We start from the raw sequence: 18,853 nt of genomic DNA on the forward strand, positions 1-18,853 counted from the left end.
GCTTCAGCAAAGCCTCCAGACAGACTACAGGCCAAAGAAGAAACAGGCTGCCCATTTCAGAGGAATTAGCCAATGAAAGCCTTGTGGGTAACATCAAAAGATAATCAGATACCAAAAAATGTCCTCAATAGTAGCAGAACATTGTCAGATATGGTGCCGGAAGATGAAGTCCTAGATTGGAAGCATCAAAATATGACTGAAGAGCTCCACCCACCCTCAAAGGAGAGTCCAGTGTAATGATGCGGACTTAGCAGTCTTCCAGGCCTTCATTTGGGGAGGGGGGACGGCTCAAAGTGAGAAGCAAAAGCTTCAAACATCTAATTCATCACCGGAAACTGAAACGCATGCAGGAGAAATCGAGGAAAACTGGAGGCACTGAAACTGAAATGGAATGCAGAGGTCCGTGTTCTAGGCATTAGTGAGCTGAAATTGACTGGCAAAGGCTACTCTGAATTGGAAAAGTATATAGGTTACCATGTTGGGAAGGATAAATGTGGGGGGAGGTCAGATGCTCACAGCCATCCTCCCAGCTGCCAGACTGCAGTGGGCCCCACTCCCTGCTGTTAAAGACAATGGACGCCTGCAGTCATCTATTTGGTCCCAGAAGGTGGGGTTTACACCCTACTGATAATGGTTCCTAAGGAGATCTAGGGAGTAGGTCAAAGTTAAACCGCCATCCTAAACCTAGGATCTGCCCATCTTGTCACATGTATAACCCCAATCCCTCCTCTTCCTATTGCGTGTATATCCCTAGACCACCTCCCTCTCATTACTGTATTACCTATAGGACAGCCCCTTCCAGTGACGTATGTCCTCACCTGTAATTAGGGGGCTTGCACGTCTCCAGAGAATATAAAAGGCTTGGGCTAGCATTAAATCTCTCTCTCCCTCCACATGGACCATTGAGTGGAGCTGAGGTGAGCATGCTACATGAAACTTGTCTGACTCCATTTATTTTAATTCTTCACTTCTATCTCTCATGCTCTCTATAACTTTACTATGATCTTTACTTATTATCGCTGTACAATTGCGCCTAATGGACCCGTAATGATGTGTTAGGGGCTGGCTTCCCCTGACAGATAAATTCAAGAGGAATGGTGTACCATTCATTGTCAAAAGGACATTTCAAGGTCTGTTGGTGATAGGATGATGTCTATCCACATACAAGAAAACTGAGTCAATACAATTGTTATTCCCCACTAAAGTCAGTGATGAACAAGAACACTTTGTTCTAATAACTTAGCATTCTTTGATACCTTTCCCAACACAATAGATGAAGACAAATGGGTGCATTAGCAAATGTGATGAAGAAAGTGGATGGTGCCCACCTATTAAAAGATAGAGCATCTGGGGTCTTAGAGACTTGAAGTTAAACAAGCGGCCAATCTAGCAGGTAAGCAAATAAGACCACATGGAAGAAGCACACTAGCCTGTGTGATCATGAGGTATCGACAGGATCAGGTATCAAAAGATCCAAAACAAACAATTATATCAATGCAAACAAGGAGGGTTGGAATGGAGACCCAAAGTCCATCTGTAGACAACTGGACATCCTCTTGCAGAAGAGTCACAAGGGAAGGATGATTCAATCAAGGTGCAGTACAGCATAGAGGAAGCACATATTCCTCTAATTCCTGATGCTCCACACCCCCCCCCCCCACGCCGACACACACACCCCCACACACACACACTACCATGACCTGTTCTCCCTTACAAATCTGGCTAGGGCTTAGTACATTCATTGGTACAGATACGAGCTCTCAACAAATGGAATTCAGGGCAGATAAAACCCTCAGGAACAGTAGTGGGAGTAGCAATATCATGAGGGTAGGGGGTTGAGGGTTGTAATGGGGGAAGGGGCAGGAAGGGGGAGCCCATCATAAGGTTGCATATATAGCTTCTCCCACCTCAAGGGGGTCAAATAACAGAAATGTGGGTGAAGGGAGATAACGGACAGTGCAAAATATGAAATAATAATAACATATAATTGATCAAGTACTCACAAGAATGGGAGGGTGGGGGAAAAAGAGCTGATACATAGGGCTCAAGTAGAAAGAAAATGTTTTGGAAATATCGATGGCAATATTATGTACAAGTGTGTTTAGTACAATTGAATGATGGATTGTTATAAGATTTGTAAGAGCCCCAATAAAATGATTAGTAAAAATAAGTAGTTATTGATGAAAAAAATTGAAGAATTTTGCCAACACCTTGGGTCTGATTTGATAAAAAACTCAATCAAGATGCATTGAAAATTATTAAAAATTGAATACAAAAGTTGGAAACAGAATAGCTGAAAAATATGGTCTTGGTGATAGAAACAAAACTGGAGATTATATTTTTGCAAGACCAATGACTTGTTCATTACAAATACCTTTTTTCAATAACAAAATAACAAAAGGTGACTATGAAAGTCCTTCTCCATGCAGAGTGGAGACCCAAGGCCCAAGTGTCAGCCAATGGAGATCCCCTCATAGAGGAGATGGTTTAATTAGAGTGCGAGGTAGTACTGATGAAGAACACAGCTTTCCCCCAGATCCTGGATGCTTCCTCCCCCCAACTACCATGATCCGAATTCTACCTTGCAGGGCTGGATAGGGCAGAGGCTGTACAAGGATCCACATGTGACCTCTTCCCTGGGAGAGGGACAGCAGAGAAAGGGGGGAGGGGAGACTCCGGTTAGGGCAAGATATGACAAAATAACGTATAAATTACCAAGGGCACATGAGGGGGGAAGGGGAGGGAGGGGAAAAAAAAAAGGACCTGATGCAAAGGGCTTAAGTGGAGAGCAAATGCCTTGAGAATGATTGGGGCAGGGAATGTATGGATGTGCTTTATACAATTGATGTATGTATATGTATGAATTGTGATAAGAGTTCTATGAGTCCCTAATAAAATGTAAAAAAAAAAGTCCTTCTCCAGATGGAATACACAGAAATCAAACTAACACCATTTGTGAGAAGAGTCGATGGAGAACTCAATTATCAAGCGTTAAATCGAGGCCAGGGGCTGATTGAGGAACAGACAATCAGTTGTTCATCTGTAAGGTCAGGTTGAAGCTGAAGAAAATTAAAACAAGCCCACAAGAGGCAAAATCTAGCCTCGAGTCTACATCCCACTGAAATTTCAAGTACAGATTTGATGCAGTAATGACAGAAGCGCGGAGGAGCTGTGGGAGGACATGAGAACAGCACACATGAACAAAGCTCAAGGTCACTAAAGGCAAGAAAGAAACAATGTATCGCAGTGGATGTCAGAGGAGCCTCTGAATCTGATCTTGGTTACAGAGTAGCTAAAGCAAAGGGAGGAAGTGATGAAAAGAGTAGAAGAGAAAATTCCAAAGGGTGGCTGTAAAAGACAAAGTAAACTATTAGAATGAAATGTGCCAAGACCTAGAGTTAGGAAACCAAAAAGAACATGGTCAGCAGATCTGACACTGAAAGAACCAAAGGAAAAATTCAGACCTCAAGTTGAAATGCTGAAAGATTCTATGTGCAAAATACTGGATCATGCAGGACACATCAAAAAGAGGGAAAATACACAGAATCACTGCACCCCCAAAACAACACCTAGTCAGCATTCAAGCATTTCAGGAAGTAGCAAATGAGTAAGAACTAATGGAAGAAACCCAGACTGAAATGAAGGCATTACCCAAAAACAAGGCTCTAGGCACCGATGGACTCCCAACTGAAACGTTTAACAAGGTGCTGAGAGTGCTGGAAGCAGAGTCGTCTGCCAGGAATTTGGAAAACAAACTGGCCCAACTGACTGGAAAAGATCCATATACAGAATATCATTAATGTCACATACAAGTAAAATGAGTAAGAATCATTCAAAAACAGTCAATGATAGGGAGCTGTCAGAGGCTCAGGACTCAGAAGAGGACATGGAAAAAGCGCTGTCCTTGCTGATGGCAAAGGTATTCAATTGTGTGGGCCATCTCAAACTATGGATAGCCTTTATGGGAATCCTACAACACTTAGTTGTGCACAGGCAGAATCTATACATGGATCCAGAAGCCGTTGTGCAAACTTAACAAGGGAATACTGCATGATTTAAAACATGCATTATATGCTCACCATACTTACTCAATCTGCATGGTGAGTCAGAATTATATGAATAACAATGGGGCATCAGGATTAGAGGTAGGTTTATTAACGTCCTATGATCCGCAGACGACACAGCCTTGCTTGCTGACAGTGAGGAAGACTTGAAGCACCTGCTGATGAAGAGCAAGAACTGCAGCCTTCAGTATGGATCACAGCGCACCGTAAAGAAACAAAAACCTTTACAACTAAGACAAATAGGTAACATCATGATAGACGGAGAAGAGACTGAAGTTGGCGAGGATTCATCTTGCTTGAAACCAGTCCATACTCATGGGAGCAGCAGTAAAGAGAATGTATGGCACACCGCAATGGTACAGCTGCCGCATAAGACCTCCTTAAAGTGTTGAAGAGGGTGTTACGTGGAGGAGTGCAGTGCATGTGACCCAAACAATGGTGCTTTCAATTGCTTCGTAAGCACGCCAAGTTGGACACTGAATAAAGAAGACTGAAGAACAAGCTTTGCGTTCGAATGATGGTGACAGTGAAAAACCTGAAATTACCATGAACTGCCAAAACAACAAACGAATCTGTTTGGAAGAAGTATAGCCACAAGGCTCCAAGTCGAGGATGGTTTGTTTGTCTCTGACTTTGGTTATGTTATCAAGGGACCAGCCCCCCGAGGAGGATCTCATGCTCGGTAAGAAAAGAGGCTGTGACAAAGACCCTGCCAAGATGGACGGCACAGTGGCTGCAGCAACGGGCTCCACACAGGACCCACCGAGAGGATGGCGCAGGACCACGTGTTGTTCCACTGCTGCACATGGGCTCACTGTGAACCAGAGAGGACACCAGCAGCATTTACTCGTACTAGTTAGAGTGAACATACATGCACAAACCACGAAGAATACAGGATTTGTTCCCTTCACCAACACGGACTATAATCCAGCCCTGAACATAAGCTCCCTAAATTACAGCCTGCTATAGTTCCAACCACAATCTCCTAGACCAGCCAGTCGCCCCTCCCTCCACCCGTTCCTACACAATCTCTCCTCTGGTACCCAGAGGTTTAGTCTACTACAGAGTGACCTTTATTTACTCACCACAAAAGAGGAGCATAGCAAATAAAAAAGCAGTTTTTACCCCATTTGTTTATTTATCATCAAGGATGGCAAAACAGAATGTTGGATTTAAAGTGTTTATGCTTTAGAGACAGATTAAATATGTACCCGTATCCAGAACATAACAGACACACAAAAACGGTATTTTAAAAAACCTCTAATACTTTCAATATCCCAAGGGAAAATCTTATAGTGGGTTAGACAGCAAAAAACCTTTTTAATTAAGAAACTAGGCTGAGAATGGATACTACATACAAATTTTCTATTATTGTTAATTTCATGTTGCTGTTTCAGGGTTCTACTTTTCCAATCCTACTACATAGAATGAATATTTAGAAAATGGTTTGGAGTGTATAAGCCCAATATATGGAATGTTAGCTTTAAGAATGATGTGTACTCTGAATAATTCAAAGAACTCAATAGAAAATTTATTTTCACCAAAACTAATCCGCAATTTTGATAAAAATAGGTGAACAAGTAAATGTGGTGAAGAAAGCTGATGGTACTCGGCTATCAAAAGAGATAGTGACTGGGGTCTTAAAGGCTTGAAGATAAACAAGCGGCCATCTAGCTCAGAAGCAACAAAGCCCACCAGCCTGTGTGATCACGTGGTCCCGAAGGGATCAGTTATCAGGCATCAAAGAACAAAAAAATCATATCATTGGCTGCACACCTCCATGATATGATTGCCGAAGACCAATGGGTGCATAAGCAAATGTGGTGAAGAAAGCTGATGCTGCCTGGCTATCAAAAGAGATAGTGTCTGGGGTCTTAAAGGCTTGAAGGTGAACAAGCGGCCATCAAGCTCAGAAGCAACAAAGCCCACATGGAAGAAGCACACCAGCCTGTGCGATCACGAGGTGCCAAGGGACCAGGTATAAGGCATCATGCAAAAAAAAATATATATATATATATATATAGCATATTGAATGAGGGGGGAAGTGCAGAGTGGAGACCCAAGGCCCAAGTGTCGGCCAATGGAGATCCCCTCATAGAGAGGTTTAGGAGAGGAGATGGGTCAGTCAGGGTGCGATGTAGTACCAATGAAGAACACAGCTTTCCCCCAGATCCTGGATGCTTCCTCCCCGCAACCACCATGATCCGAATTCTACCTTGCAGGAATGGATGGGGCAGAGATTGTACACTGGTGCATATGGGAGCTGGAGGTACAGGGAATCCAGGGTGGATGATAACTTCAGGACCAGGGGTGTGAGGGGCGATGCTGGGAGAGTGGAGGGTGAGTGGGTTGGAAAGGGGGAACTGATTACAAGGATCCACATGTGACCTCCTCCCTGGGAGAGGGACAGCAGAGAAGTAGGGGAAGGGAAACTCCGGATAGGGCAAGGTATGACAAAATAATGAGGTATAAATTACCAAGGGCACATGAGGGAGGGGGGAGCAGGGAGGGAGGGGAAAAAAAAGAGGACCTGATGCAAAGGGCTTAAGTGGAGATCAAATGCTTTGAAAATGATTAGGGCAAAGAATATACGGATGTGCTTTATACAATTGATGTATGTATATGTATGGATTGGGATAAGAGTTGTATGAGCCCCTAATAAAATGTAAAAAAAATTTGATAAAAATAAGTTACAATACCCTGGCAACAGTCTTCAGCAAACAGGAGGACGAGCAGGGTGTGTGACCAGTTACTTGGGGAAAACATTTCTTCCAGCATGATAAAAAACCAAGCTATTTATGCTAGGTGAATCATTAAAGGTTCTTGAATTAAAATAACTTCACTGGTGATCAAGAAGCAATTTTTGAATAGTAGACTGCAGGTTCCTCTGCCTTAGCTTTCTGTGTTCACCTGTTTTAGATCCTTCTTGGTGAGGGACTATCCACTGCACATACTCGCTTTTCAATAGAAACATATTCCAAAAAATAACGCTGCTCCCTTCTGGAGAATAAGTTTAGAATTGCTTCAAATTTTACTGAGATAATAAAAAGTTTTATATACTTAAAAAAAGTCACAATATAACCCACTATGATAGTTAGTTTTTGTGTCCACTCGGTGGGCCAGGATTCTCAGTGATTTGGCAGTGAGGCCTAGTGACCCACGTGTGTGTGACTTAACAGACATAGTCAACTTCAGAGTGGGATCCGCTATGAGCAATCAGTTCTCACCAGAATAGGATACAATGTAACCCCTTTACTCAGATCACAGCCCTAATGGAATTTTAAAAAGGTTCTTCAGGGATGTGCTCTACTTTCCATGTAAGTGGTTGCTGTGGATGCTGTATCTTGCTTGTTCTGGATCCTATCTGGCTCATCAACCTCTGATTCTTTGGACTCAAGCTTGCCCTATTGCCTGCCAACCCCAAGTCATCACTAGCCTGCATTTGACCTGCTGACCTTAGATTCACTCACCTCTCCAATCACAAGACTGACCTGCTGACATTGAATTCATCTGCCTCTGCTGCCACCAACCAGTCGTGTTCCTGTCCATTCTGGGCTTAACAGACTCAGAAACTATGTAAATAAGAAGCCTTAACATCTGACTTGGAACCTACCTGGACTTGACTCTGCAACTGTGTGAGCCATTTTTAAAATATAAATTTCTCCTCGCCCTCCCTGCCTCCCACATACACATCACTTCTTTTGCTTTTCTAGAGAACCAAACCTAAGACATGCACAAATATAAAAGATACATAGATTCACTCTTCTCACATATTATAATTCTTTGCATCAGAAAAGGTCACCCGGAGGGTAAAATTTCTGAAGACATGTAAATTTTGAAAACAAGGTTTTTTTTGTCTAAGGAAGGTCTCTGATCAGTCATTTCAATTGCTCACTCACAGAAAGTGGTGTGTGTGCTTAGATAATATGCAAAATAGAAATTAAGTAAATTTTGAAATCCAGCCTTTAATTACACATTTCAAGCGACAGCACAGCTGGTGGGTGACACACGGGACAGTGCCGATAGAGTATTTCCTTCACTGTAGAAGACAGCACTGGTCTCCATCATCGCAGCTGAAATTAAGGTGAATGCTGTTACAGAATTAACATGAGATTTGAGAAATGCTTACTGCACCAGGAGTTTCTCTTTGGTGGAAATCATTTAGAAAGTGTATGCTAACGCTCACTGCTTGATTAAAGAGGGAAAAAAATGCAGTAAGACACTGAGAAGTTTCCGGGTGCAGAGGTGGTGGGTGAGGCAAAACTTGATAGAGGATGTGTGTTTCTTTCTTTCTGGATGTATGTTTCATAGCTTCTCCCAGATGGCATGAGGCACAGAAAGAAACTGACTTGGGCTCTTCCTCTTCTCACTTTACCTGGTGTTGAAACCACCTCACCCACTGGACACCCCCAAGCTGGTAACAGGAGAATGTCCATTTCCAACATTCTCCTGTACATAGGGTCGCATGAGTTGGAACCAACTCAATCGCACCTAACAATGATCTTGTAGCAGTATTTTCTGACTTACCCCTGGTACCTCCTTGGACTGTTTCACGACTTTCAACACACCACACTTGTACTAGTCACTCCCTGTCTCGCTCCTCCCATTGTGTGTATTATCACAGTGAGTGGCATGCCCACCCATCCATGCCCCTTCTACACAAACAGTGAATCAGTGTGTCATTTCAGGGCTCCCTCCTCAGAATGCTTTCACAGAACCAGTCAACTCGGCATGGATAGCAAAATTTTAAAAAATCAGATGACAAATCTGGTGAGGGTGTGGACAGACTGAAACCCTCATACACTGCTGGTGGGGCTGTAAACCGGGGCAAATACTGTGGAAATTGGTATGGTGCATCCTCCAAAAATTGGGAACAGAAAGAGTATATGACCCAGCAATCCCCCTGGAGACCTAAGAGTCATGACATGAATAGATACAGGCACACTCATGTCCATCACAGCCCTAGTCATAACAGCAAAACAATGGGAATAACCCAAATGTCCAACAGTGGGAGAATGGGTAAACATACTTTGGTACAAACACACAGTGCAGAACTAAGGAGCATTAAGTAATGATGAATCTGTGTGACGTTTCATTGCACAGAAGAACCTGGAAGGCACTACACTGAGTGAAATTAGTTAACCACAAAGAGGCAAACATTTTATGAGACCACTCTTGTAAAAAGTGAAGAGAAGGCTCCCACACTGAAAGAAACATTCTTTGATGATTACCAGGATGTGAGGAGGAAGGGAAGTCACCGGCTCTGGGTAGACGAGTGCTAACGTGGACGAAAGGGAAGGCAATACACAAGGAGGTTGGGGAAAACATGAGGAGGTTTAAGGAGTTAAAGGCAACAGAGGCACACACTGCTATATATGAAATGCTGCAACAGTGGGCAGCTCTCAGTAGGTGCTTGGATGGCCATGCAGGCTGAACAGGTGGGAGAGTGGGAGTATATCCATGAATAGATATAGGTTCCACAGATGATATTTTATATGGACATTTACTGCAAACATATCCATGAATGTGATGGAGTGTTCAGTAGGCAAAGTTATGAAAACTTTGTAGACATAGCCAGATACCTACCTTAAGGGAATGAGTTACTGAGGTGGGGGAATCAGGACCAGTCTTAGGAGACAATAAGGTCAAATGGCCTAATGTAGTTCACAATGCTCTACATCCTACTTTGAGCAGTGATGAGACCCTATAGGCTCACAAGCAGTGATCTAAAGTGCAACCATTGGTTCTCCCCATCCAGAGGAAAAAGTAACAACCCAAATCAAGTCACATGAAAAGAACTAATCTAATAATTAATCTATGCAAACATCAGTCTTCACAACCCTGAGACCCGAAGAACTAGATGGTGCTCAGCGCAATTATCATTAGCAACTGCTCTGAAAAGGATTACATTAAAAGGCACTGAATTGAGTGGGAGAAAAATGTGGAATTGAACTTACTGGTTGGAAACAGAATGGTAGGACACCCTAAACTACTCTTATCTTTTCTATCTAAAACTATACTTACCTCTCTCTGCATTACAACAATTAAGCATTTAACAGCAAAAGGGCAGCATTTACTGAAGGCCAAGTTCAGAGTGCTGGGAAAAGAGGAGGAATAGAAAGCCACACAGGAAAGAAGTGGTATACATGATGTTACATTGAGGGGATTGCAGTGGATGAGTTGAGTCAAAATATGTATGAATTATTAAATACAAAACTACGATCTGTTGTGTAAACCTTCACAACACACACACATACACACCTGAAAAGAGAATGTTCTCACCAATCATAGCTTGGCTGGTTCTTTCTCACCTTTTGTATTTAATTTATGTCTTGAATTTATAAAGCGATTTTGGTAATATAAATGTTTTCTTGCTAAAAAAAAGTCTAACTTCACTGAAATATAAGAATGATCTTTCCTTGGTACCACAATAATCTGTATCAGGGTATATACACAGATGTAATCATACCTATGAAGTAACACTAAAATGCCAGAAAACCAGCCCCCATCAAGTCAGTCTGATCCCTGCCGGCCCGTGAGCGTGAAGAACAGAACTGCGCTCCGTGAGGCTGGGGAGAGCTGAGCTTTCATCAGTGACGGCACAGACTTGGTCAGCAGTGAGTGTGCTAACTGTACCACCCAAGAGCTCCACGAAGGAATACTACTGAGTTTTCAAACGAACACACCAAGTTAGTTATATACATTCAATTTGTTGGCTTTTAAAAGTTGTCTCCTTGATGACTCCTTTCAATAATAGAACCAAAGTGCAAAAAGTTTTTGAAGACTTTTGGGAACTGCCCTTAGATAATGCAGTAATTCATCTCAATGTTCTCCTAGATTCTGAAGCTTTGGTCTTTGCAGTGAATTTGGGTTAGAAAGTAATGTTAAACACCAAGACACTCTTGAAGAAGCATATATTGCAACACTGGCAGCAAACAAGTCCTCCTGTTTTAGTGAGATACTTACTAGTTGTGAAAATGGAAATAAAGCCCAGGGGGATTCCAGAAACGTAAGAAAGATAGAGGAACTCACAGACACACAAACTTACAGACGGGGGGGAAAGAATGAAAATCAGGAATCTAGGTCATGAGTCACCAGCCCTTCTGAGAATGCGATGAAAGTTATGACTCCTTTCCTCATGAAAAGGTAGGGGCGCACGCACGCACACACCAATTTGCATAAGAGTATTAGGAAGTCATGGACTGATACTACAAGACTTGTCTTTGGAGCCTGATGAAGATTCCATGGTTCAGAGCAGCAGGGTTTCCTTTGTCTGGCCTACTGCAACCCGCAGTAAGGTACACTGCACACAGTGACCAGACTGCACAAACCTATGGTTGGTTATGTGCCCTCAAACTGATTCCTACTCTTAAGGAACGGCACAAAAATAAGCCAAAGCCCATTGCTGCAAGTCAATTCTGACTCAGTCACGCTTTAGCAGGGGTTCTCAACCTGTGGGTCGCCTGATTCACAACAGTAGCAAGATTAGTTAAGAAGTAGCAATGAAAATACTTTTATGGCTGGGGGGTCACCACAACATGAGGAACTATGAAAGGGCCACGGCATTAGAACCACTGCTCTACAGGATGGGGTAGGACTGCCCCACAGGGTTTTCTAATAGCCCTGGCGGTGCCGTGTTTGAGTGCTCAACTGTTAGCCCAAGAATTGGCCGTCTGAGATCTCTAGCTGCTCCACTGGAGAAGATGAGGCAGTCCGCACCCAAATAGATAGATGCACACCCTTGGGAGCCCTACGAGTTCTATTCTGCTCCACAGGGTGACGGTGAGTCAAGTGACCTTGAGGGCAATGCGCTATGGTTTCCATCTTCCTTCACGGATCGGACTGTCTGGCCTTCCTGCCCACAATGCAGCTAGAGGGCTGGAAGCCCTGAAATCTCAGTTGGTTGACAAGTGCTTAATTATTGGTGCCACCAGGGCTCATTTCACAAAACAGTCTCAACTCTGCTATAAATGGTGTACTGTCTGGCGTATTTCTCTTCTTTATGACTTCAGCAAAAACAAATGCTAACCTGTGACCCCTGTGACTGACTGGACCACCTAATTTCACAACCCAGAGGTTGACAATTACTATGCTGTAGAGTAAAAGCTGCATAATTGCAATACATTAATGAAATACAGAAGGTGCACTTGATTATTAAAATTCTAATGTGCTGTTTTAAAATAAGATTGGATTATTTGTGGCAAGATTGCATTTATTTATATGACTTGCAATGGAAAGCACTGATAAGCAAATTATACAGCAGTCATAAAACCCCATACCTTAATGTTAGAAAACCATAAATCATTTTCATGTAAAGTGGCAAGGTAGACAGATGTAAGCAGTCCAACGAGAAGGGCAATGGTCCCACCAATGGAAAACGACAGAATCTTCCATAATCTTCGACTGGTACAACCTTTTGTGAAATTGGAACAGAGACTCGAGTCAGTAAAGGGTGCAGAATTCAAGAATCCAACTTCAGATGAGCGGATACGCTAAGTTCCAATCGCTGGCGAAGCTTTCCCTGCCCCCAGCAGAGGGACTCCTTTTGAATCCACAGATGTTTTGTCTCACTTTGCGCTTTGCCCCAAAGTTTGCCTCGCTGTGGGGCTGCCCATTTTGCCAACCAGAAGTGAGAAGTCCTGTATAGTATTTATCATTAATACTGAAGGCCTACGTTAGTTTAGTCAAACAATTAGAGCTTACCTTGAAGTTTGTTAAATGCAGGAGTGCATGAATTACATGTGTAGGATGTAAATTGTCTTTTGGAGCATCTATTTATAATCTTCAGTTTATTCATAAAAGGTACCCAAAACATTTTATTACTTAAGGGAAAAAAACATATAGCAAAGACAATACATAACGAAAGGAAGAAGTAAACTGGAAAAAGTATTTTTAACATATACATAAATAAAGCACTAGTAATCCTTGACACATGATCAGTATTTTCATGACAATAAAAAGACTAATATTCCAATGGAAAATAATTAAGGACACGAATAAGCAATGCACTAAAGAAAAATGTCCAATGAGCAGGATAGACAGAATATTCAAGTAATTCATTGGTGTTAAGGAAAGGCAATTCAAAACAAAGAGGCATAATTTTATCAGTGGCTGCTGATCGATTTTAAGGAGGGCTGGTGGTACAGTAGTTAAAGCATTCTGTTGCTAAACAAAAGGTTGCCAGTTCAAACCCAACTACCACTACATGCAAGAAAGATGTGGCAGTATCGTTGCACAAACATTTAATCTTAGAAACCTTATGGGCCATTTCAGGTCTCTATGACTTAGAATCAACTCAATAGCAGTGGGTTTTACTTTGGGGGGGGGCAATTTGATAGCTAAAAATGCTAAAAAACCTATTTTTGTAACAGTTAAAAAAATGAAGATCTTTCAAATGCTGCAAGTAGAATAAGAAACTATGCCTTTCTGGAAGGCAACGTGTTAACAGAGAATAAAACCCACTAAAATGAACACACAACAGGAGCAGTAATTTCAAGTCTAGGCATATACTCCTAGGAAACCATTAAAATTTTAACAAGCACTTGGCCTCAGGATAGTTACCACAATGAAGGAGCCCAGTGGTAGAGTGATGATGAGTTTGCCTGCTAACCCAAAGGTCAGCAGCTTGAACTCAGCAGCCACTTCAAGGGAGAAAAATGAGGCTTTCTGGCTCCTGTCAAGATTTACAGCCTTGGAAACCCACTGGGGAGGTTCTACTCTGTCCGATAGGGTTACTCTGAATGGACTTTGTGGCAGGGAGTTTAAATAGGAGTCAGTTAAATCAATCATGCTGAAGCCATAGGTATTAAGAATCACAGCTACAGCTCCTCTGTCAGTTTATTGAACTGTGGGGTTGACATTGCTGCGATGCCAGAAGTTAAGCCACCAGTACCTCAAGTACCTGTAGAGTCATCCTGCCGGACAGGTGCAGTGGAACTTCCAGCCTAAGACTAGTAAGAAAGGTCTGGCAAGCCTTTTCTGAAAATGAACCATTGGAAACCAAAAATAACAACACAACATCATCCAACTTGTTTGTAAGAAAATTTACAGCCTTGAAAGCTACAGAAACGTTGGTGAAATGGAGAGTCAAGGAGAGAAGGGAGCCTTCAGTGAGATGGATCAGAGGAGCCACACAGTGGACCTGGCCATGCTGGCCATCCTCAGGCTGATACACAAGGAGATGCTTCATCCTGCTGTATACAAGGCCACCATGGGTTGGGGTCAACTCAATGGCAACTACCTGTCTATCTAGTGAGTGACAATATTTTATTTTACTAATAAATCATTTTATTGGGGCTCATACAACTCTTCTCATAATCCATACATACATCAATTGAGTAAAGTGTGACAATATTTTAAATATGCATTTACTGAATTAGTTACACACACACAAATACTGAATAACCCCACTTGTATGAAATATCTAGAATTGACAAATGTAATCCAAACTTACTGCTACTGCATCAATTCCATCTTGCAGTGACCAGACAGGGGTTTCAGTGAGTAAATTTTTATGGCAGCAAGCCGCCTTCTTTTTCTCCCAAGCACTGACACTGGTGGGTTGGCACCTCAATGGCTAACCCATCATGTCATCAGGATTTCTTGGCAAAGGTAGAGACCAACATGAATTAGTGATTATTAAGCGTGAAAGAGGGGGACCGAGTTTCTGTTAAGGGGAAGAGAGAAATTTCAACTAGCATAGTAGTGTTGGCTGCACAATATGATAAATAATTACCATCGGTGAATTACGCATACAAAAGTGTTAAATGGAAAATGCTTTGCTATCTCTATTTGTGCCACAATTTAAAAGTCTTAATGGGTCTACTAACTTAGGGTGTGTTTGCGTTACAGGAGGAAAGGATCTCAAGCGTACAGATGAAGGCTTGTGGCACGGTGTGCAGAGAACAAACCACATTTGGAGGGAAAATCATGTGGCTGCCTCGCGATGGGCGGGTTAAACGGTGGGACTTCTTTTGCCTTCACGCTTTCCCTCACTCAGTTTCCAGAATGAATACTGATTTCAGCAATCCCTAAATTATGGTCTACTTAAAAGGAGAACACACTTGAGTTTACATTGTGCATATTTTCCAGAAAGTACTGTATGTGCCTAAAGTGCATCACGGCTAATAGCCAGGTTGGATGGCATGATGATCCCACCCACAGGTTTCCTTTTACCCAATGTTTCTCCAAATTACTAATGCAGACAAGAATGAACATGGCTACAATCCAAACAAATTCTATCAGGTATCCAAAAGGGCTTGCAAATGGACATACAAATCTTCGGGCTTACCCTTAACACTTCTGACGGACTCAAACTCAAATGCCGCTGAGTCAATTCTGACTGACAGCTACCTAGGAGGTGGAGCAGAGCCTGTGGGTTTCTGAGACTGTAAATTGCTAAGGGAGCAGAGAGCCTCACCTTTTTCCAGCAAACAGCTGGTGGTTTTGAACAGCGCACCTTGGGGTTAGCAGCATAATTTATAATACACTATCCCACTAGGGCTCCTTTAGATCCTGATCAGGCTTCAGAAAGCTACTCAGGAAATGGTACTCAGTGCCATTTGAGGAAAACTTAGCAAGACTTTTCAGTATTATATAAACAATTTACCAAATTCTGGCTATTTTTTTCACCAAAATAAAGCAAAGGTGAAGCTTCCAGAATTTGAATGAAAATAATAAAAACATTTTGATTCATGTTTGAATACTTTAATGAAATCAAAAACTCATCTAATGTAAGGCTAATATGCACGGTGTATATAAACAAGAAAAAATTAGAAATAGACTAAAAGCTGGATTGAAGGGCAAAGCATTAATGTAGACAGTCAAAAGTTCAGAGGAGTGTGACCATCACTAATGGCCAGACTAAGGAGAAGCTAATCAAAGCCTTTTATTAATTGTACCTTTAAAGCCAAAATAATCTAAGTGATTGTAAAAACCCAACATCTGGACACAGGAACAGTTTCCTCAGCTGTCAGCTTCCCAACGTCTGTGTCCCATTGGCATGTGAGATTTTACTGTGCGGAGATACAAGCAATCCCAAATGCTGCTTTCCTTTCAATCACGTACCAGATGGCAGTTTACTTTCCAACTTCACATCTTCTTCTTGTGCAGGAGCGTCCTCACAGACATCTGTGGTTTTTATTCCTTTTCTTTGCCGGACGGACATCATGTCAAAGACTTACATGCATTGTCCTTCCAAGCCCTCCTGCAGCAACAGAGGAATCAAAGGCCCACCCACATGTCAGTACCCACTCCCCACCCCCAAGCCACACGGACTAAATTCAAGCTGTTTTCTTGAAGAACAAGAAAACCACTAAATCAACTCTGACTCATAGCAACCCTATAGGAAGACATGCATAACACTCTCTCTTTTTCGCAGTCATTTCAGACTCATGGTGACCCAACAGGACAGGGCAGAACTGCCCCCGTGGGTCTGAACTACTCACCTTGTGGTAAGCAGCACATTGTGTAACCTATACGCCACCAGGGCTCCTTAAACTCAAGATATTAGATCAATCTTCCACAAGAGCATGTTTACAAGTGTCTGCAAGGTGGCAGGCATGACCAGGAGGTGGAAAGAACCTTGGTGAGTGTTGTAGTGGGGTAGAGTTGAGTTGCTCACCAAAACGTCAGTAGTTTAAACCCACCAGTCACTATGTGGGAGAGAGACTGGGCTTTCTGCTCCAGTTAAAACCGGCAGTCTCTGAAACCCCCCCAAGGCAGTTCTTCTTGGTCCTACAGGGTCACTGTGAGAGGAGGCAGAGTGAGTGACTGGCACGGGGGACCAGGAGTTGGGAAAGCCTATTATAGAGCAACAGGTTCACAGCTGGCCCTCCCTGGATGCTCTGGGGTCTTCTTCTCCCGACCACGGCGGTCTTTATGCAATTGTCCACATCATGTCATTTAGAGTTTGATGGAGCTTCCATCCCAAACTCAGCACCATTAAATCAATTCCAACTCATAGCAACCCCATAGGACAGTGGTTCTCAACCTTCCTAATGCAGCAGCGACCCTTTAATACAGGTCTTCATGTTGTGGTGACCCCAACCGGAAAGTTATTTTCGTTGCTACTTCATAACTGTAATTTTGCTACTGTTACGAATCGGGCGGCCCCTATGAAGGGGTCGTGACCCACAGGTTGAGAACTGCTACTATAGGCCATGGCAGAACTGCCCCCCACCAGCCCCGTGGGTTTCGGAAGCTGTACATTTTTAAGGGGGCAGAAAGCCTCATCTTTCTCCCACAGAGCAGCTGGTGGGTTTGAACTGCTGACTTCTCTGCTACCAGCCCAATGCATAACCTGCTATGCCACCCAGGCTTCTTTTCTATAGGCAGTGGGTTTTTTCTTTATTCTGCATCTCCCACACACTGGATTCTGTGGGAAGAATTCAATAGCAAATTTCCCAGCCGCCTGATTTTGAAGGACAGTAACTATCACTTGGTCTCAGCTAGCTAAATGTTCGTAACTGTTCCTTAAAACAATTACCACCTGAAAAAAAAAAAGCCTCAGTGGTGATGGGGTGGGCCGCGGGGCCGGAGCAGGGAGTGGGTGCCATCAGGCTGCGGGGGCGCCACAGTGGGAGTAACCACAGGGAGCAGGAGCCTTGTTTGGAAGCAGCAAGTGGGAGGCCGCTGAGCGGTGGTGGTGACTTGGCTGGGTACAGTCCCCCACTGCAAGCTGCTTCCCTCGAATAATGAACAGTATTTTTGCCCGAGTTTGGCCCACCCAGCCCCACAGCCTGACACCATTGTTTGGACACTATGGAATTAGGGAAGGGAAAGCCTTCGTGCTAGGGAAAGGCACAAACCAACCTGAGATCATTCATTCATTCGTGCCCAAAATAAACGTGGGGAGGCAAACAGACTTCAGCACAAGATGCTGAGTCTTCAAAAGCGTCCAATGGAGGAAAAGGCAAGGAAAACGAGCGTGAGCCCAGGGGCCCTGCGGGCGATGATGGGGTAGTCCCCGAAGGGCCTGCTTCGTGAAGGGGGAGAGGAGTTGCACAAACGCGCACTTCAGTCTTGCTAGCGGCCCAAGGCCGAGAAAGTCCAGGAATTCGTGCGTGCCACTTCCGACAAGCCCACGAACAAGGGGACAAAAAGTTCCTGCTTCAGAGGCAGCCGGAGCGCGAGCTAACAGGTCAGAACGCAGCGTGGCAGGCACGGCGCCCCAGCCCGGGGCCTCTCCTGCCGCCGCCCCACACCTGCGGCCTCGGCAGCGCCCGCGCGCGGGAGGCGGCACCGAGCAAGTTCGTCACGCGGCCGCCCAGCCTCCCCCGGCCCCGCCGAGGTCCCGGGCCGGGCTCGCCACGCCGACCGCCCGGCAATGCAATTCTGCAAACTTCCCGACTCACGCGTTCGAGCCCGGGGCCGCCGAGGGCGTTCCTGCGCTCGGGCCACAGCGGACGCCCCGACGGCTCCCGGGAGCCCGCGAAACGCCACCGGGCAGGCAGCCCAGAGGGGACGCCCGCCGGGGGGCGCCCTCGCGCCCCAGCGCCCGCTCCCGCCGCCCCGGCCCGCCGTGCCGCGGCAGACCCGCGGTCCTCTCGGCGGCCCGCGGGCGCAGACGGAGGCCGGGCGGCGGGGAAGCGAGAGCGCACTGACCTTCGTTCCCGCGCCGCACGGCGGCCAGTAAGCCACGGAGGAAGAGCACCGGAGCGGCTCAGCGCGACACCGTGGAAATGAGGGGGTTCAGGGCCTTCAGCAGCCCCGAGGAAGGGGCGCGCCAGAGAGGCCGGGCCGCCGCGTCCGCGCCATTGGCCCTGGGAGCCGTCCATCAAGGACGGGCC

The 18,853-nt window shown here is 44.4% G+C and overlaps 1 protein-coding gene across 2 annotated transcripts in view; it reads right to left on the reverse strand.

Moving 5' to 3' along the window:
- Nucleotides 1–18,820, reverse strand: part of DPY19L3 (dpy-19 like C-mannosyltransferase 3) — a 100,180-nt gene extending 81,360 nt beyond the window's left edge. For both annotated transcript variants that reach the window (XM_075536266.1, XM_075536265.1), the window contains exons 1-3: nucleotides 18,669–18,820; nucleotides 16,131–16,269; nucleotides 12,344–12,477 (exon numbers count right to left, since the gene is read on the reverse strand). In XM_075536266.1, the coding sequence (XP_075392381.1) occupies nucleotides 12,344–12,477; nucleotides 16,131–16,233 (237 nt within the window). In that variant the 5' untranslated portion in view covers nucleotides 16,234–16,269; nucleotides 18,669–18,820. The remainder of the gene's footprint in view (nucleotides 1–12,343; nucleotides 12,478–16,130; nucleotides 16,270–18,668) is intronic.
- Nucleotides 18,821–18,853: the final 33 nt, after the last annotated feature.

This window comes from Tenrec ecaudatus, chromosome 18 (assembly GCF_050624435.1).
Source record: "Tenrec ecaudatus isolate mTenEca1 chromosome 18, mTenEca1.hap1, whole genome shotgun sequence".
In the NCBI taxonomy this organism is placed as follows: domain Eukaryota; kingdom Metazoa; phylum Chordata; class Mammalia; order Afrosoricida; family Tenrecidae; genus Tenrec; species Tenrec ecaudatus.